General features: G+C 42.3%; 1 protein-coding gene across 5 annotated transcripts in view; it reads right to left on the reverse strand.

Moving 5' to 3' along the window:
* LOC120917489 (EH domain-binding protein 1-like) overlaps positions 1-22,180 on the reverse strand; it is a 468,369-nt gene that overhangs the window by 106,495 nt on the left and 339,694 nt on the right. For all 5 annotated transcript variants that reach the window (XM_040328818.1, XM_040328816.1, XM_040328817.1 and 2 more), the window contains one exon: positions 6,324-6,469. In XM_040328818.1, coding sequence (XP_040184752.1) covers positions 6,324-6,469 — 146 coding nt within the window. The remainder of the gene's footprint in view (positions 1-6,323; positions 6,470-22,180) is intronic.

Consider the following 22,180-nt stretch of genomic DNA (forward strand, 5'->3'; position numbering starts at 1 on the left):
CGTGGTGTAGCTATTTTCATCAGAAATTCAGTCATTTTTGAACTTCACAATATATTTAAAGATGAGGAAAGCAGATTTATTATCTTGAAAGGCACTATAAATAGACGAAATATCACTATAGCTTCAGTTTACGCATCAAACGAATCCCAATCAACATTTTTAAAAAAAAATTTTGGACACTCTAGACAAATACAACTCCCCACATATGATAGTGGGTGGCAACTTTAATCTATCTGCTCACCCTACATTGGACAGAAGCAGAGTGGTCCCATCCACTAAGGCCTTCTCTAAATCGATGAATCGCTCTTTGAGCAAACTCCAGTTGATTGATACCTGGACATCCCATAACATAGGCATCAAAGCACACACATACCATTTTTTGCATGCCTATCCTACTAGCCAACTCATCCAATGCCTCAATACATCCGTGCCCATGGTTCAACCACAACATAGTTGCTTTCGAAACCTCTTATATTGGGCTGGCTCCTACCCCCTTTAATTGGTGCCTTAATGACTCGCTCCTCTAAGACTTGTCCATACATCAACAAATTACCACCCACAAGAATATTTCAAAAACAATTCATCAGAAGAGGTGCTTCCCACCTCTATCTAGGCTGCCCATAAGGCAGTTCTCACAGGACATTTAATCAACATTGCCGCAGCTTAGAACAAAGCCAAAATTACTAACATTAAGTGTCTCACTAAAGAACTCAACGATCTATACAATAAACTGAATCATTCTTCCTCCCCTGACTAACAAAACATATTCAAATTAAACACCATACTATCAGAGGACACAGGAAAGTGTTTTTCTGAAGCAAAATTCCTTCTACATGGCAATTCCTCATCAGCAATGTTCGTCAGGAAACTAAACCAAGACTCTAGACCCCCCCATGTCTACAAACTAAGGGATTCAAAGGGAAACCTAGCGACCCTCCAGATTTTCACAACATTTTACAGAGACCTCCTTTCTGGCCCACAAACTCACCCCCAACCTTCTACCTTAGAGTGGCTGAACTCCCTCCAACTCCCTTCCCTTAACGAAACAACAAATCTCTACCCTCAATGTGCCATGCACAGAGACTGAAATGACTAATATTATAAAATTGCTTAAAACTTCAACTGCGCCTGGACCAGATCACCTCAGCCTACTACAAAAAATTCACCCCCCTGTTAACCCCTAGCTTCACCAAAATGTTTAATCATATCCCGCTCGGAGGTCACTTCCCTGAATATATGCTGTTAGCAAACCTATCCCTAATACCTAAACCACAAAAAGATTACACCTTACCACAGAACTTCCATCCTTTTTCAGTTCTAAACAATGATCTTAAACTCTTTGGAAGATTGTTGGCTGATAGACTTGCCTTTGTAATTACATCACTGGTCCACACAGACCAAACAGGTCACCAATATTGTCCAAGATGCCAACCTTTACTCCCACCCCGTATGCTTACTAAGTTTGGACATACACAAGACCTTCGATAGCGTAAACTGGTCATACCTGAATCACCTTCTCCCTAAATTTGGCATCTCTGAAAAATGTATCCATGGATTTAATGCCCTATATCAATCCCCTCAAACTAGAATAAAAATACCAGGCAATAACTGACTTTTTTTCCCTGAGCAGAGGAACCAGACAGGGTTGCCCACTTTCCCCTCTCCTTTTTGCTCTGGCAATAGAACCCCTCGCCCAAGCCATTATAAATAATGTTAATATTAAAGGCTACTATAAAGACCCATTCCATTTTAAATAAAGTTTTTACGCTGATGACACTCTACTATTCTTAACGGACCCTCTCATATCAATACCCAACCTTCTGGCTGAACTCAAAATATTCCACAATCTCTCAGGTCTCTTCATAAACTCAAACAAATGCTCTGCTCTACCTATAAATTATTCCCCAGTTATCCATACTAAAGAAAAATTGTAACTTTATTTGGGCACCTCTCTCATTTAAATATCTTGGAGTACATATTACAACCTTACACAACCAATTATATAAGACAAACTACCTCCCTCTTTTCTCTCATATTAGTTCTCTACTAAAATTATGGTCATCCTACCATATCTCCTACCTAGGGAGAATCTGTGCTTTTAAGATGAACATCCTCCCTAAACTACTCTACTTCTTCAGAGCCCTACCAAGTAATGTCGCTAAAACTAGATTAGAAGCCCTTCAACGCGAAATAAACAAATTCATATGGATAACAAGAAACCCAGATGAAGCTATGCCCTTATGCACAGATCACAAAACAAAGGGGGACTCGGCCTCCCTCACCTCTGGCACTATTTTTTTGCTGCCAAACTCACCCAGATATCACAATGTTCCTCATCTGACCCCCATATCCCCTGGCTTAAGTTTGAGTCATCTTCTATCTCTCCTCTAAATCTAAAAGGAATCCTTTGGTCAGATCTGAGATCACATCATTCTTTGCTCAAAAAAAAAAAACGAAATTGTAGCCCACTTCATACAATTATGGAACAAAATCAAGGACAACTTCAAAATTATCTCAGACACCCCCCCCCCCCCTTAGCTTCCTACATAGGAGACCCTAGGTTCCCTCCTGCATTTCACAATTGCAATTCATTTCTTACCTGGATAGACAAGGGACTCACTACGTTAAAATCACTAGTAATCAATATGAAATTTCCCTCATTTAACACACTCCAAGCTAAGTTCAATCTTCCTTCCTCTGAGCTCCCCCAATATTTGTTAATACAAGATTACTATGCAACACACTATTCTCTCTTAACCAACCCTCCAAGCACACTATTCAAGCATATTTGTATATCTTCACCAAGAGACAAAAAGCTGATTTCTCAATTTTACTCTTACATTAACAATTGTTGTCAGCCAGGGAAATCGGGCCCAATGTTGCGTTGGGAAGCTGATTTGGGTTGTACCCTCTCAATGGCTTCTTGGTCCAATATGATAGAAAATCTCCGTAGGAGCAATCTCGCTGTTGCATTTAGAGAATCCCCACTAAAAGTACTTACCAGATGGTATATGACTGCGGCAAAAATACACTCCTTTTATCCATCATCCCCTGATTGTTTCAGAGGTTGCCCAGTTGAAGGCAACTACCTACACATATTTTGGAGCTGCAGTCACTTGAATCCAATATGGCAAGCAGTGGTCAGTAAAGTATCCCTTAAAACGAAAATTGTTCTTACTCCACAAATTTGCCTTTTGTATGCCAAAGTCCCAGATGTCCCCACTCCCTGCAACAGGCTAATCCACTCACTGATTAGTACAATACAATGGATGATTGGAGATCTCAAAACTTGTCCTGGTCTCAGGTTGAATCAAGAATGGAATCAATTAGGCTATCGGAGAGAATACATCATACAATATTTGACAGCATGCATGTCTAACCAAAAATGGCTATACTGGCCTCAATAGCTTAGACAATCCCCATAAACCTTCTACTACACTTTGTGCACCCTTTTTATCCACTCACCAGTCATTAATGCCTGGCAGTGTATATTACTATGTTGATGGTCAACATCTGTACGTGTATTACAAGTGTAGCACTACCCCTGAAGGAGCTGCTGCTTTAGATTTTGGGTTTTGCACGTTACCTCTAAATTCGTTGTCTAGGGGAGATAGTCTGTAGGAATTATAAACAAAGAAGTACGGCGCTAAGTGAACCAGGACAGCCAATATATGGTTAAGATATATTGGTATGTTGAACAATGACAGCCAATAAATAATTAGATAATATTGGTAAAAAAACGTGACATATGAAAAAAGTAAAAAAAATAAAAATAAGTAGTATAAAAGTCCATAAACGTGATCCACATCCAACTGATTGAATGAGAAGAAATTTGATGGTGTGCTGGTAAATATTATAGATGAAATGAAAATCCTCCACCGGAAAGAACACCCAATTAGTGAGAATATGATCTCCTTACCAGATGGATTGACCGTAATTTTCACCGGTTTCATAAGGCCCAGGGATGTTTAAAGTCTTCCCAATCGGACTTTCTTTGAGTATGGAAGGTGTAGGGAATAGTTCCAAACGGTATACGCTTCAGTAGATCAATTCCCAATCAGGCTCCCATGAAATGAAAAACGAAGGGATACCACATAGTGTAAAACCGTTATGATAACAGATTTAATAAGGGTATGGATGCACTTACAATTAGATGAAAATATACAGGCGTGATAACATGAGAGAGGATCGTGGCGTCTCCTCGGGGCTTCCTTCGTCTGCTTGACTCCGTAACGGAGACACGCAACGACGGAGTCAAGCAGACGAAGGAAGCCCCGAGGAGACGCCGCGTCCCTCTCTCATGTTATTCCATACTCAATGAAAGTCCGATTGGGAAGACTTTAAACATCCCTGGGCCTTATGAGACCGGTGCAATTACAGTCAATCCATCTGGTGAGGAGATCATATTCTCACAAATTGGGTGTTCTTTCCGGTTGAGGATTTTCATTTCTTCTATAATATTCACCAGCACACCATCACATTTCTTCTCATTCAATCAGTTGGATGTGGATTACGTTTATGGACTTTTATACTACTTCTTTTCCTTTTTTTTACTTTTTTCACCAGGTTTTTACCAATATTATCTACTTATTTATTGGCTGTCATTGTTCAACATACCAATATATCTTAACCATATATTGGCTGTCCTGGTTCACTGAGCGCCGTACTTCTTTGTTTATATTGTCCTTTTTACTTTGGTTTCTTGAGTAATAGTACTGGCAGCTTTTTTACAGCGCAGGTGTTTTTTCCTTCCTCTTGTAGGAAAGAAAACTTTTTTCCACTTTTATAGTCTGTAGGAATTGCAATGTCGACACAAGATGTAAAACCTTCAACTGTAGGCTTTATTTTCGCTGCATAAAACTTGTGAAGGAAAAAGAAGAGTATAAAGAGAAGGGGGAGGTTCAGGTATGCGGTACAGGATGCACAAAGTATTCAAAGTTCCAATATTCGCCACTCAACCCTGAGTAGGTATTGCTCACCCGGATAGACCCCTCTCACATGGCCCAGCAGCCGGAATGATGCACGGACAGTTTAGAAACAGTCTCTGCTACAGACCGTCTGAGAAAAACAGAATGGATAATCAGGAATCCTCTGCCACAGGATTTAAAGTCCCGAACTTCCTGTATTACAGCAAAAGAGCCTTTAAGCCAATCTGGCGGACTGTAAGACAACTTGCATAGCGGATCCCTTTTCCTTAACAAGGTTACCAGGCCTATCCCGAGACATCAGCTTGCCTTGCTTGTCTCTTCCAGGGCAGGTCCTCCCTCGGTTCCCTTTGCTAGGAAGCTTCCTCCACTTGGATGGACAGCTTGGGATCCCTTGTAGAACCATAGGCCCCAGCCAGCATAGCTGGGCCTACTCGACAGGAACACCAACATGGTCCCGAGATTGAAATCACCCACACCCACCTCGCCCCAGGAGGGCCACGAAGCGAAGGACCCAAAAAAACAGCTTCTGCCCTTTAAATACCCGCTCCCAGCATGCACAACGGGGCACCACTCCCACTGGGCTGCTGCTGAGAGGGGTCATCCAACACACTATGGTTTGCTCGAGTTCCAACATGGGCCTGAAGTGGCAACGCCACCTACAGGCAACAAGGGAAAACTTCTACTGAGCACAACCATAGCCAGAACAGAGGCTAATTTAAATAGAATTAACAGAGTCTGAGCCCAACTATTGGCTCAGGCACTCCTAAATTTACAATAGCGCCCAACTCGTTGGGAGACCAGCGCTACACAAGACCTATAATATATATTCCCTTGTACCCTTTATCTCCTCATATTTCTTTTACTGTACAACATTATTATGTAACCTGTTATAGCATACATTTTATGTTACATCCCATATCCGTACTATACTTCTACTCTGTACCAAAAACTGTTCTTTTTCCCGTATTCCAAATAAAACTTTTTTGTAAACAAAAATAAATAAAACAATTGACATATAGTATAAAAAGAACTTTCCATCCAAAATGACATTTCAATTATAAATGGAATTCAGTGGGCAGCATTCTTATATCTATTAGGGGAAACCCATGCTAGGATCTCTCTGCCAAAGTTCCTATGCTTGTTTCTATCTCCTTGTAGCTTTTGCTATTCATGATCACCTTCTGGTGTTTCCACTTCACCTGTTGCATTCCCCATATTGTAAAATAATTTTAAAACATACCATTGAAAATAGGAGACTCCCAAAATGGTTGCTGCTGGTGTGCAGACCTGTGACACCATGCAAATACCTCTTAACCCTGTTTATTCATAAGAAACGGTCTGATCATTTAACACTGTAGATAGAAACTATCAAAAATCGAAACAAGCATCTCTTACATGCTTTCTGGGTGAAAGTGGTGAAAGATGGCACAAAATGCCAACCCATTTCTCCATGATGTGGTGAAATTGTTGACTCGGACTCCACGATACCCAGCCGTCACTTCTTGACACCAGCGGAGCAAGGAGTCAGTACTTAGCGCTTCCTATAAATATACAATTGTAAACATGAGTATATTAATTTCTAGCGAGTGTTGGTAAACATAAATGTATGACAGGAAAAAAACAAAAAACACACTCATAACTTATTAGTACCAAATACTAATAATATAGCAAGCCATTTTATTACCCTGTATCGTACAAACAATGTCCATATGCAGACCCACAGTTTAGCAATAACCAGAGCTACATGCAGGTCGTAAGTTTGGGCAGTAGGTTTAATCTGCAGGATTATAGCAGAGGAAAGATGCATTTTCTGTTTTTGTCAGGTAGAATATTGCACAGCTCTATTTGGAGAGTAAGAGAAGGAGCAACATTTACACATCGAACGAAGAGGAAATTACACTTTGCAAGCTAAGCAAATTAAGATGCAGAAAGCGCTGTAATGGAAATCTTAAATAAGATATAGAAGACAGTACTGCTTGCACTCTGAATCAAGGAACTGAGTAAACAAGGAAAAAGGTCTGGTGTCACCAGTGACGACACACCTCCATCCCTAATACAACATACACTGCTCAAAAAAATTAAAAGAAACACGTTTGAATCAGAACTCCTGGGATATTGATCTGGTCAGTTAAGTAGCACAGGGTGAGGGGTGTATACAGAGGGGGTTGTTAATCAGTTTCAGCTGCTTTGCTGTTAATTGAAATTAACAACAGGTGCACTAGATGGGCAACAATGAGACGACCTACAAAACAGGAATGTTTTTTCAGGTGGATGTGTCTGACATTTTTTTCCCTACTCATCTTTTCTGACTATTTTACACTAGTTTTGCATTTGGCTAGGGTCAGTATTACTACTGGTAGTACAAGGCGATACTTGGACCCTATAAAGGTTGCACATTGCCAGAAGGTTTGCTGTGTCTCCCAGCACAGTCTCAAGAGCATGAAGGAGATTCCAGGAGACGGGCAGTTACTCTAGGAGAGCTGGACAGAGCTGTAGAAGGTCCTTAACCCATCAACAGGACTGGTATCTGCTCCTTTGGCAAGGAGGAACAAGATGAGCACTGCCAGAGCCCTACAAAATGACCTCCAGCAGGCCACTATTTTAAGTGTCTCTGACCAAACAATCAGAAACAGACTTCATGGTGGTGGCCTGAGGGCCCGCCATCCTCTAGTGTGCTCTGTGCTTACTGCCGGACACTGTGGAGCTCGATTGGCATTTTCCAATGAACACCAGAATTGGCAGGTCCGCCCCTGGTGCCCCATGCTTTTCACAGATGAGAGCAGGTTCACCCTGAGCATATGTGACAGACGTGAAAGGGTCTGGAGAAGCCGCGGAGAACTTTATACTGCCTGTAAAATTGTTCAGCATGACCGCTTTGGTGGTGGGTCAGTGATGGTCTGGGGAGGCGTATCCATGGAGGGACGCACAGACCTCTACAGGCTACACAATGGCACCCTGACTGCCATTAGGTATCGGGATGAAATCCTTGGACCCATTGTCAGACCCTACGCTGGTGCGGTCGGTCCTCGGTTCCTCCTGGTGCACGACAATGCCCAGTCTCATGTGGCGAGAGCATGCAGCCAGTTCCTGGAGGATGAAGAAATTGATATCACTGAATGGCCCCAGCGCTCACCTGACCTAAATCCAAAAGAACACCTATGGGACATTATGTTTCAGTTCATCCGGTGCCGCCAGGTTGCACCTCAGTCTGTTCAGGAGCTCAGTGATGCTCTGGTCCAGATCTGGGAGAAAATAATCCTAGACACCATCCGTCGTCTCATTAGGAGCATACCCTGATGTTGTCAGGCATGCATACAAGCACTTGAGGGCCATTTTGAGTTGTTGCAATAAACTTTCAGCAAAATGGACTAGCTTGCTGCATAATTTGATCACTTTGATTTTCAGGGTGTCTTTGAATTCAGCCATCTGTAGGTGGATAATTTTAATTTCCATCAAATGATGTTCCATCCTTAAATTCCTAACACATTACCCAGTCCATACCAGTACAGATATCCAGCATGAGATTTTTGCCCGTTGAGATACGATATGTTTTCAAAGTGTTCCTTTAATTTTTTTGAGCAGTGTATATACAAAAGAAAACATTGCCATGGGAATTTGAGTTGAGGTGAGCACAGTTTGCCACTGAGTAATAAAAGTAGACACAGTAAAGCTTATTCAAAAATTTGATGTACATACATTAATATGAATATTAGTTCAGCTAGTCAATAGTACATGATAAAATGGTACACGTCATACATAATAGTATATGTGCTGCCTTTGCAATGTATATTACATGCTTGGCACTCAGCAGTGTCTGTTTCTTTAAGACCCTCCATTTTCTTGATGCCTAGAGGCGGGTCTTCTCTGTATGTCTAAGGCTTGCTGGGACATTTCCTGTTTCATTCCAGCTCTAGCTACTGTAGTGACCAGATCCACAAGACATCTTAAAGCTATCACAATTTGCAAACCTGACGAACACCAAAGCCTGTGAGTAAAGGGGTTTTGCTAGTTCAGCTTGTGTAGAGGGATGCTAGACATTGCAGATAGATAATGTGTGTTTCAGTGTAGTAGGCAAGCACATGTTAGGCCTATCTTTTGTATTAGCTATGTATAATGTATGTTGCTTGAATAGCCATGCTTACATTTGTTTTCTATGTTTGTTTCACAGTTTTACCAAATCAAATCAAATCATATCAAATCACATCACATCTCATCCCATATCATCATACTATTGTACACATTCCTGTTCATTATATCTCAGTAAAGATTGCATCAGTTCAACAACCAGCGCGTCTTTCATTGGGACTTGGTTTATACTTGATGTTAAGCTGTGTACCTAAAGCAACACACAGCCGAGGCATTACAGTAAAAAGGCTTTAAATCGTTGTCAGAAGCAGCTAAACAGCTTTGAATCGTCTTTCCGCAGTAAAAGAACTATTAACTCCTTTCAGCCACGTGGAGTGAAGCTAAAGTGAAACTAATTTCTCTCACTCACTACAACACTGATACTGCCTGTGTCCAGTCATCATCATTATCCACTCTGCCAGCTAAATCAAGATGCAGAACACAGAGAACAACACTCTGACAGTTAACCCTCAATGCTCCTATAAGGAGGATGACACACACAGCTTGCCAAGAATCAAGTCTAGATGCACAACATTGTCTAGAGCATCTAGTCAAACAAATCTGACTTCAGCTAGCGCAGATTCAGCAAGATCTAAGCGTACTAGTTCTAGACATTCAAGCATCACCAGTCTGTCATCGGCTAGCGACAAAGCGACTAAGGCAAGAGCAAAAGCAGAGGCAGCTTGCGCCATGGCTTCTTATGCGGAGCAAGAAGCTGAATTGATGAGAGAAAAAGCAAAAAGTGAATCCGAAGCACTCAAAAAGAAAGCAGAAGTGGAAGCATCTTTACACTTACTCAAACAGCAGAAAAACGCTGCAGCAGCCTTAGCCGAGGCAGAAGTTTTCACAAGGGCTGCCGAAGCTCAGTACGATGGCATAGAAAACCAGACGTCATCCCATAGCGCAATCCAGCGCACCCGTGAGTACGTACAGTCACAAGCAACCATGTACACCGACCAGCAATCCAATGACGCACCTAGGTCTTCATTGACTCCACTAGCAATAAGCAACTTTGATACTACGCAACATTGCAAGGCTGAATCAGGATCCCAGAGTGGGAAGTCAAGTGGTCGCATGCTCGGAGACCAATCTGCCAACCCTCCAAGAGTGCAAACGGATGCTCGCGTACTCCCTCCTCAAGCAAATACAAGTCTGGATTATAGCAGAAAGACTTACAACAGACGAGAACAACCACCTAAACAAAGTGGATTCAGTCAAGCGCCTCATCAGCCTTACCAGCAGCAGCCATACCCTGAGTTTACACCCGAGAAGTATTCGCCAGACGCAACAAGTGCTATAGAAGTGGCAAAATTCCTGATGCACCGTGAGATAGTAGGCGCTGGTCTCATGAAATTCGATGACCGTCCAGAAAACTACTGGGCCTGGAAGTCATCTTTCCTGAGTGGTACCCAAGACTTAAATCTGACAGAGAAAGAAAAGTTTGACCAGCTCGTCAGATGGCTAGGACCAGAGTCCACTGAGCAAGCCCAAAGGATCAGATCAGTACATGTTCATGACGCAGCAGCAGGACTTGCAATGGTGTGGCGGAGACTAGAACAATGCTATGGATCACCTGAAGTGATCGAGGATGCTCTTCTGAAAAGGATAGAAAACTATCCAAGAATAACAAGTAAGGATTACCAAAAGCTGAGAGGTTTGGGAGACCTACTCTTAGAAATAGAAGCCGCTAAGTCTAGTGGATATCTGCCAGGTCTCTCATATCTGGATACAGCACGTGGAGTTGAGCCCATAATCGAGAAACTTCCTTACAACTTGCAAGAAAGGTGGGTAGCTCAAGCTTCAAGATACAAGAAAGATCATCGAGTTGCATTTCCACCGTTCGCCTTCTTCGCTGAATTCATAGAAGACCAAGCTGAAATACGCAATGACCCAAGCTTTGCTTTCCTGAACAAGAGAACGGCAAGCTTCCCAAAGGTAGAGCAGAAACCTCCAGGGCTTTACAAAGAACGCAGAGCAACAGTTTCTGTAAGGAAGACAGAAGTTCCGCCTGAATCTGCAGCCAATCAGGAAGACAACACAAGGAAGAAAGTTGAGGAGCCAGACAAAATATGTCCTATCCACAACAAGCCTCATCCACTAAGAAAATGTCGCAGTTTCAGAAGCAAGACATTAGAAGAGCGCAAAGCTTATCTTAAAGACAATCGCATTTGTTTCAGATGCTGCGCTTCAATTCAGCATCTTGCAAAAGACTGTACAAAAACAATACAATGCGCAGAGTGTAACAGTGACAAACACTTGTCAACACTGCACCCGGGACCACCACCATGGAAACAAGAAGTTCCGGCAACTCAAGAAGACCATGGTGGGGAGCAAGGCGAGAGTACAATGCCAGCAGTAACCTCAAAGTGCACTGAGATCTGTACAGAGCAGGGCCGCTCAAGATCATGCTCCAAGATATGCTTAGTCAAGGTGTATCCAGCAGGTTTCAGAGAGAAGGCAATCAAAATGTACACAGTCTTGGATGAACAGAGTAACAGATCTCTGGCAAAAACAGAATTCTTTGACCTCTTCGGTGACAAAGGAAGTCCAACTCCATACACCTTGAAGACTTGTTCTGGAGTTGTAGAGACAATAGGGAGAAGAGCAAATAACTACATCATCGAGTCATTAGATGGAAAGACAAAGGTGACTCTTCCTACCCTCATAGAATGTGATGAGATACCAGACGACAGGTCAGAGATTCCCACACCTGAAGTTGCTCGTCATCACCCACATCTGGTGCGAATAGCAGACCAAATACCAGCACTAGATCCAGATGCTGCAATCACCCTTCTACTCGGGAGAGATATTCTCAGAGTGCACAAAGTCAGAGAACAGTACAATGGGCCACACAATGCACCATTTGCACAACGCCTTGATCTCGGATGGGTCATCGTTGGAGAAGTATGTCTAGACGGACTGCACAAACCAGCAAAGGTAAATGTCTACAGAACACATCTGTTGCAGAATGGTCGTACATCTTGTCTTTGCCCATGTACCAACAGTCTACACATTAAAGAGAGATTAGATAACCCAAAACATCATCGAAGTATACAGAGGTGCATGGAAGACTTAGCCTCAACTGGAAATGCAGATGAACTGGGTTGTAAGGTGTTTGAAAGAACACGAGACGACGACAAGCCAGCACCCTCGGTGGAAGATACCCTCTTCCTTGAGATCATGGACAGAGAAGTCTACAGAGACAAGTCAGGCAGCTGGGTAGCCCCTCTACCCTTCCGGTCACCACGCCATCGCCTTCCTGACAACAGGGTACAAGCAGAGAAACGCTTCAGTTTGTTGCAGCGCACTCTACAAAGAAAGCCAAATATGAAGAAACACTTCCAAGCCTTCATGCAAAAGATTTTTGACAACAAGCAGGCAGAAAGGGCACCACCACTACAAGAGAACCAAGAACACTGGTACTTACCAATATTTGGGGTGTATCATCCTCAGAAACCAGGTCAGATACGTGTAGTATTTGACTCTAGTGCGAAGCACGAAGGCATCTCATTAAATGACGTCCTTCTCAGCGGACCTGACCTGAACAACACACTCCTTGGAGTACTCATCAGGTTCAGAAAAGAACTCGTAGCAGTAACAGCAGATGTACAACAGATGTTCTACTGTTTCTTCGTTCGAGAAGATCACAGAGACTACTTAAGGTTCCTGTGGTATGCAGACAACGACTTTAACAAAGACATCACAGCGTACAGGATGAAGGTACATGTGTTTGGAAACAGCCCTTCCCCAGCTGTAGCTATCTACAATCTGAAACGAGCAGCACAGCAAGGTGAAAGACATGGTCAAGAAGCCAAACAGTTCGTCATGAAGAACTTCTACGTGGACGATGGACTTGCTTCTTTCTCCAGCAACGAAGAAGCTATTAACGTCCTGAAAAGTACAAAAGAAATGTTGGCAGAATCCAACATAAGATTAAACAAGGTAGCTTCCAACAGCTACAGAGTCATGGAAGCATTTCCAATGGAAGACCGTGCTAAAGACCTCAAAGACTTAGATCTAGGAACAGAATCACCACCCTTGCAAAGAAGTCTTGGGCTTAGTTGGGACCTAAAGACTGACAGTTTCACCTTCAGGGTCTCCAGAGAAGAGAAACCATTCACAAAAAGAGGCGTCCTATCTACAGTCAACAGTCTTTATGACCCCCTGGGATTCGTAGCACCCATCATCATGCAAGGCAAAGCTCTTTTGAGACAGATCACTACTGAGCAAGAACAAATTGACTGGGACGTACTTCTTCCTGAAGAGAAGCAAATGCAGTGGAAGTTGTGGAAAGACTCATTGTTAGAGCTTGAACAACTCAACATTCCAAGACCGTACGTATTTGTTTCCTTGTCTGCTACAAAGAGGAGAGAATTATGCGTATTCTCTGACGCTTCCACTATGGCTATTGCAGCTGTAACTTACCTTAGGGTAATAGACACTGAGGGACAAAGCCATGTTGGGTTCATCATGGGAAAATCTAAACTAGCTCCCAGACCTGCTCACACTGTCCCACGTCTAGAACTTTGTGCTGCTGTCTTAGCGGTAGAGATGGCAGACATGATTACGACTGAACTGGACATTGAGATCCATGCAGTGAACTTTTATACAGACAGCAAGATTGTGTTAGGATATATTCACAACGCTTCAAAAAGATTTTACACATACGTGACCAACAGAGTGACACGTATCAGAAAGTCTACAAGTCCAGATCAGTGGCATCACATCAGCACAGACAAGAACCCAGCTGATCATGGGACAAGATTGGTGTCAGCCGATGTACTCAAGCAAACTAACTGGTTCGTAGGTCCATCGTTTCTTGGTAAGCCAGAAACCAAAGAGACTACTCAGGTAGAGACCTTTCAGCTCATAGAACCAGATCAAGACAAAGAGGTAAGACCTCAAGTTGCAGTTTGTAAGACTTTAGTTACCAGAGACAGTCTGGGCGCCCATAGATTTGAAAGGTTTTCCAGTTGGAAGTCTTTAACCCGTGCAATCGGAAAACTTATCTGTCTAGCTAGATACTCCTGCAGAGCTACTAATACTGATCAGCGTAGCAACGACCATCTTGAACAAGCTAAGGTCGCGATCATCAAATGCATCCAGCAGGAAGTCTTTAAAGAAGAAATTCAAAGCCTTCTGAAAAAGGAAGAGATTTCTCGACTCAGTTCGCTCAAGAAGTTGAACCCTATCCTCGACGAAAACGGAGTACTAAGAATTGGAGGTCGTTTGTTGGCAGCGGATATGACTATCCAAGAGAGACATCCCTTCATCATACCTAAGAATCATCACATCGCTCTTCTTCTGGTAAGACACTATCATGAGCAAGTTGCACATCAAGGACGACACTTCACTGAAGGAGCAGTACGGTCAGCAGGATTGTGGATCATAGGAGGTAAGAGACTAGTCTCCAGCGTGATCAGCAAATGCGTTACCTGTAAGAAGATTAGAGGGAAACTTGAGGTTCAGAAGATGTCAAACTTACCTGCAGACAGACTTGCTTCAGATCCTCCGTTCACTCACGTAGGTCTAGACGTTTTTGGACCATGGAACATCTCTTCTCGCAAGACCAGAGGAGGCAGTGCCGAAAGTAAACGTTGGGCTGTTCTGTTCTCTTGCCTGAGTACTAGAGCAGTTCATATTGAAGTGATTGAATCTTTATCCACTTCAAGTTTCATCAATGCCTTGAGGAGATTCTTCTCTATCAGAGGACCAGCGAAATTGATTCGTTCAGACCGTGGCACAAACTTTATTGGGGCCTGCAAGGAGTTGAAGATCATCTCTACAGACTCTGAAACAGGTTCCTATCTTCAAGATCAAGGATGCACTTGGACTTTTAATCCTCCACACGCATCGCATATGGGAGGAGCCTGGGAGAGGATGATTGGAGTAGCTCGTCGTATTCTGGATGCCATGCTCCTGAAGGTTGGGTCTACTCGCCTCACTCATGAAGCTTTGACTACACTAATGGCTGAAGTCGTGGCCATTATGAACGCCAGACCTTTGGTTCCAGTGTCTACAGATCCGGAGATGCCGTCAGTCTTGACACCCGCAATGCTGCTGACCCAGAAGATGGAACCAGTGACAGCTCCCTCAGGAGACTTTGACCTCAAGGACTTGTACACCAAGCAATGGAGACAAGTTCAAAGTCTTGCGGACATTTTCTGGAAGAGGTGGAGACAGGAATACCTGGTGACACTCCAGCCACGCAAGAAATGGCAAGATGACAAACCCAACTTACAAGTTGGAGACATTGTCTTATTAAAAGACACTCAGGCCCACAGGAACGAATGGCCTATTGGACTCATTGTGGGGACTGATCCTAGTAGTGATGCTAGAGTTAGAAAGGTTGAAGTTAGAATTGTTAGACAGGGCATTCATTCCCAAGGTGTATGCTAGGCCAATTTCCGAAGTAGTTTTACTTCTGTCCAAAGGTTAGTGGCATAACAAAAGGTATGCCAGGTGGGGAGTGTGCTGCCTTTGCAATGTATATTACATGCTTGGCACTCAGCAGTGTCTGTTTCTTTAAGACCCTCCATTTTCTTGATGCCTAGAGGCGGGTCTTCTCTGTATGTCTAAGGCTTGCTGGGACATTTCCTGTTTCATTCCAGCTCTAGCTACTGTAGTGACCAGATCCACAAGACATCTTAAAGCTATCACAATTTGCAAACCTGACGAACACCAAAGCCTGTGAGTAAAGGGGTTTTGCTAGTTCAGCTTGTGTAGAGGGATGCTAGACATTGCAGATAGATAATGTGTGTTTCAGTGTAGTAGGCAAGCACATGTTAGGCCTATCTTTTGTATTAGCTATGTATAATGTATGTTGCTTGAATAGCCATGCTTACATTTGTTTTCTATGTTTGTTTCACAGTTTTACCAAATCAAATCAAATCATATCAAATCACATCACATCTCATCCCATATCATCATACTATTGTACACATTCCTGTTCATTATATCTCAGTAAAGATTGCATCAGTTCAACAACCAGCGCGTCTTTCATTGGGACTTGGTTTATACTTGATGTTAAGCTGTGTACCTAAAGCAACACACAGCCGAGGCATTACAGTATATATACATATACAGGCATCTAAGAGACCTGACACGTTTCACTAGATTATCGCTCACTCTTCAGGGCTTGATGCAGTATGTATCTAAAATAGAAAAATAAATGTATCACAATGGTGACAATTACAAGGCAGTGGTAGAAAGGGCCAAACACAAATCGACCCTGTACTTACCAATGAACATAGCCAAGGTACCCATTTGCTGAGTTTCCAAAAAGCGGCAGCCGTGGAAGTATGGTATGGGAGCTGAGGTGGAGAAGACAAACACAGAGACCACCAGGGAGCAGCTGGGCGGCAGACATGGCGTGGATAAAAATGTGTGGCCCTAAAAGTCTCAATATGTGGATTGGTGGATGTCAGCTGAAACACAATTGTATATCTCTCAATAGATAGCCAATGGAGATGGACAAGTAATGGCTGCTATTATTTTTCTCACTTGCTTACACTTTGCACACCACCGAAATCTCTGCTGCCGCTGGGCCATCTACAGCCTAATGGTGAATACACTTGCTATATCAATATCGTACAGTAATAAGAGATTTGTTTGCATTTGTATATGTCAGTTCTATGAGCGCATCAAGGCCTTTGGGTAATGACTGCGCTCCCAATAAGCATTTTTATAAATAAATACCCCAGTACTCATGGGATGCTTTATGCCATTTATCTTAATTTATTTACTCTCATCCACTTACCATTGCTTTATACACATTTGTTTTTGCTTTTTCCCATGTCAGGGATTGCCCTCCCAGACACACTCAGTTGCACACACTTTCTAACGGTCTCTATGCCTGCTTCAATATTGGATTAGGTCAGTTCACATTTGCTCTCACACATACAACTACATTATTTTTGTCCACCTTGCCTAATTAGCAATGGTTGACATATATATTTATAGAGTTTACATACTCCTACAATATACTCTTATGACATCATTACTTGGCCATCTATTGAGAGATATACATTTGTGTTTCAGCTGACATCCATCAATTTACATATCAAGACTTTTAGGGCCACACATTTTTATCCACGCCATGTCTGCCACCCAGCTGCTTCCTGGTGGTCTCTGTGTTCGTCTTCTCCCCCTAAGCTCCCATACCATACTTCCATGGCTGCCGCTTTTTGGGAACCTTGGTTATGCCCATTGGTAAGTACGGGGTCAATTTGTGTTTGGCCCTTTCTACCACTGCCTTGATATTCACCATTGTAATACATTTCTTTGTCTATTTTAGATACATACTGCATCGACCCCTGAAGAGCGAGCAATAATCTTGCTAAACGCGTCGGGTCTCTTAGATGCCTGTATATGTATATATACTATTATGTATGACGTGTACCATTTTATCATGTACCACTGACTAGCTGAGCCAATATTCATATACATGTATACATTTTAACCACGGCTGGGCACATGTACGTACAGGTACGTCCTGTACTAGTACCCAGCCGTGGGTCGCGGGCGCGCGTGACCGCGGGACCAGCGGACCCGATCGCCGCTGGAGACCCGCGATCGGTCCCCGGAGCTGAAGAACGGGGAGAGCCGTGTGTAAACACGGCTTCCCCGTGCTTCACTGTGGCGACTGCATGGATTGTGTCATCCCTTTTATAGGGGGACACAATCGATGACGACACCTACAGCCACACCCCCCTACAGTTGTAAACACACTTCAGGGAACACATAACCCCAATAGTAGTAAAAAAAAATTAATAAAAATGCAATAAAACTATCCCCTATTTTGTAAACGATATAATTTTGCACAAACCAACCGATAAACGCTTATTGCGTTTTTTTTTACCAAAAATAGGTAGAAGAATACGTATCGGCCTAAACTGAGTAAAAATATATTTTTTAAATATATTTTTGGGGGATATTTATATAGCAAAAAGTAAAAAATATTTAATTTTTTTCTAAATTGTCACTATTTTTGTTCATAGCGCAAAAAATAAAAACCGCAGAGGTGATCAAATACCACCAAAAGAAAGCTCTATTTGTGGGAAAAAAAGGATGCCAATTTTGTTTGGGAGCCACGTCGCACGACCGCGCAATTGTCAGTTAAAGCGACGCAGTGCCGAATCGCAAAAAGGGGCAAGGTCCTTTAGCTGCATTTTGGTCTGGGTCTTAAGTGGTTAAATAAATAAATTTTACTGTATCTACTATTGTTACTCAGTGGCAAACTGTGCTCACCTCAACTCAAAGTCCCATGGCGATATTTTCTTTTGTATATAAATCAAGGAACTGAGGTTCATCACAAAAACTGACTAGTGCAAGATGTGTATTTTTAAGGGATATTATTTTATCTTGAAATTCCATGACATTTAGGATGAAGACAGCACTACCATACTAATATAAATCCAATATACAGTATATTACTCATGAATATAGTGCTCTTGTGCATAAACTATCAGTCCAAATGATAAACATGCATTGTGCCCACTCAAAGTACCTACACCGCGGTGTGTGTGTTTTTCCTAAAGGCATTGGAGGATAGAGGGCAGTTTGAACTGGGCACAGAGCATGTTTATCATTTGGATAGAGTTTATGCACAAGAGCACTTTATTCATGAGTTATTTTTATTAGATTTATTTCAATGTGGTACTGCTGTCTTCAACCAAAGGAATTTTATCTATATTCCTGGACAATTAGATGTCTTGTTTACGGCAGCTCCACTCTTTTGTTACTTTGGCTTAATTATTTTTTTTCATGGGACAACGCAACACAGAGGGCAGGTGTTTTAAATATATATATATATATATATATATATATATATATATATATATATATATATATATATATATTAAAACCTTTTAACCACTTCCTTACTGGGCACTTAAACCCCTTCCTGACCAGAGGACTTTTTGCGATTCGGCACTGCGTCGCTTTAACTGACAATTGCGCGGTCGTGCGACGTGGCTCCCAAACAAAATTAACGTCCTTTTTTCCCCACAAATAGAGCTTTCTTTTGGTGGTATTTGATCACCTCTGTGGTTTTTATTTTTTGCGCTATAAACAAAAATAGAGCGACAATTTTGAAAAAAACAAAACATTTTTTTACTTGTTGCTATAATAAATAGCTCAATTTTTTTTACGTTTTTTTTTTATCCTCAGTCTAGGCCGATACGTATTCTACATATTTTTAGTAAAAAAAAAAAAAAAATCGCAATAAGCGACTGGTTTGCGCAAAAGTTATAGCGCCTACAAAATAAGGGACAGAATTGTTATTATTATTTTTTTTTTTTAATAGTAATGGCGGTGATCTGCGATTTTTATTGGGACTGCGACGTTATGGCGGACACATCGGACACTTTTGACACATTTTTGGCGCCATTCACATTTATACTGCAATCAGTGCTATAAATATGCACTAATTACTGTATAAATGTGACTGGCAGGGAAGGGGGTTAACACTAGGGGGTGAGGAAGGGGTTAAATGTGTAGCCTAATTTGTGTTCTAACTGTGGGGGAAGGGGGGTGACTGGGGGGGTGACCGATCTGTGTCTCTATGTACAAGAGACACAGATCCGTCTCCTCTCTCCCCTGACAGCACCGCTGTCTGCGAGAGCCGGGAATGAGAGATGATCTCATATGTAAACATATGAGATCATCTCTCATTGGCCGCACAGATCGCCTAGGAAACGGCCGCTCCGATTGGCCGTTCATGGCGATCTGTGACTGGCTGTGTCTAAAGGACACAGCCAGCACAGCAGTTCCCCGCTGCGCGCTCGGGAGCGCGCGCGGGGAACGTGCAAAGGGGCGGCCGTAAAAAGACGGCCTGTTAGAGATTGGGAGCCGCGCTGAGGCCGTACAAAGTCGTACGGCCGTCAGCTAGTGGTTAAATATAATAGAGAAGAATATAAGAAAAAAAATCAACAGAAAGCATGATATAGCAGGAAGTGGGTCATTGCGATCATTAATTCCCATGCCTTTAAATATTAGCGCTGCGTCTGACTAAAGAGAAGAAAGCCATTTTACTGGACATAGGCAACGAACACAATCCAGAAAAAGTATGCATAGCCCTGCATAAACTATAAGTTATAATGCTAAAACTGTAACAGCAAATTACAGTGCCTTGAAAAAGTATTAATACCCCTTGAAATTTTCCACATTTTGTCACAGAACTTATTCTCTCTGAGACGCTTGCGAGGGGATAGGATTTAAATTTACAAATACCACACTGGTGACCCCACTATAGGGATAAAACTTTTCCACAGAATGGAGTTCAATAAGAAATGCGGCCACTCATTAAACTTAGAAGAAATTAGATTTAACTTTAAACTGCATAGAGGGTTCTTTACTGTAAGAGCGACAAGGCAGTGGTTTCAGTGGGGAGCATCGCTAGTTTCAAAAAACTATTAGATAAGCAACTGAAAGACCACAACATACAGGGATATATAGTAAAATGTAATACTGACATATAATCACACACATAGGTTGGATTTGACGGACTTGTGTCTTTTTTCAACCTCACTTACTATGTAACTATGGGCCAGATTCAGGTAGAATTACGTTAAGCCCCGCCGGCGTAACGTATCCCATTTACGTTACACCGCCGCAGGTTTACAGCGTAATTGCCTGATTCACAAAGCTCTTACCTGTAAACTTGCGGCGGTGTAACGTAAATCCAGCCGGCGCAAGCCCGCCTAATTCAAATGTGGCGGGCACCATTTAAATTCGGCGCGTTCCCGCGCCGAACGTTCTGCGCATTCTCCGTTAGGAAATTTCCCGACGTGCTTTGCGCGAAATTACGGCGCCCCAACGTTTTTTTTGAACGGCGACGTGCGTTACGTCATTTCGTATTCCCGGACGTCTTACGCGAAAAAAAAATTTGAAATTCGACGCGGGAACGACGGCCATACTTTAACACGGTTGTTCTAAAGATAAGCCATGATAAAGCAGGCCTAACTTTGCGACGGGAAAAACCGACTAGCGACGACGTAAGAGATTGCGACGAACGCGCGGATCTTCGTGGATCGCTGTAAGCAGTCATTTGCATATTCTACTCCAACCGCAATGGAATCGCCACCTAGCGGCCGGCCTAGAATTGCATCCTAAGATCCGACGGTGTAAGTCAATTACACCTGTCGGATTTTACGGCTATCTATGCGTAACTGATTCTATGAATCAGCCGCATAGTTAGGACAGGCGGATCACAGAGATACAACGGTGTATCAGGAGATACGCCGTCGTATCTCTTTTGTGAATCTAGCCCTATATTACAACCAAAAACTTAAATTTTATTGGGATTTTATGTGATAGACCAACACAAAGTGGCACATAATTGTGAAGTGGAAGGCAAATGATAAATGGTTTTCACGTGTTTTTACAAATAAATATGTGAAAAGTGTGGCGTGCATTTGTATTCAGCCCCCCTGAGTCAATACTTTGTAGAACCACCTTTCACTGCATATATAGCTGCAAGTCGTTTGGGTGAATGAATAATTTTTCAAGACACTGTATGTGTGCTAAGCTAACATGTCCAGCTAAGTGCTGAAAGAAAGCACTTACAAAAGATTACAAAATATATTTATACTCTTTCAGTTGAGTAAGTATGATTATAAGATCTAAGAGTGGAACAGAAGAGAAGACGAATGTTATATTAATGGACAACAAATGGCAGAAATTACCAGAAAAAGTTAGAAGGCAAGAGTATTTAAATTGTGATGTCTCCTAGCAAGGAACAAGCAGCAGAGGACAGCCCATCTAAAAAGCAGACACAGCACCAAAGGTTTCCCTGCATGGCTGTATTATGCTCCTGACTGGAGCATAGTGTAGTATCTTAATGAAAAGGTATGACACTCTGCAGTTGTAAAAGGGGAGTGACTGGTTTAAGTCCAGTATAACAGATTTATAAAATTCTATTTTCCTTTGCACTGTCTACAATAAACACCCAATATCAATTTCCAGCCCAGTGAACAAGATTGTAACAAATGTATTAATTAAAAAAATGTCCATGCAAAGTCCATTGAAAATTGTGGTGTTCTTGTGCACACAGAATCCAAAAAGAACCAAGACTCAGCTTCAGTGTTCCACCGCCAGAAAAAATAAACACACTATCAGCTTATCAG

This window comes from Rana temporaria, chromosome 11, assembly GCF_905171775.1.
Source record: "Rana temporaria chromosome 11, aRanTem1.1, whole genome shotgun sequence".
Classification (NCBI taxonomy): Eukaryota; Metazoa; Chordata; class Amphibia; order Anura; family Ranidae; genus Rana; species Rana temporaria.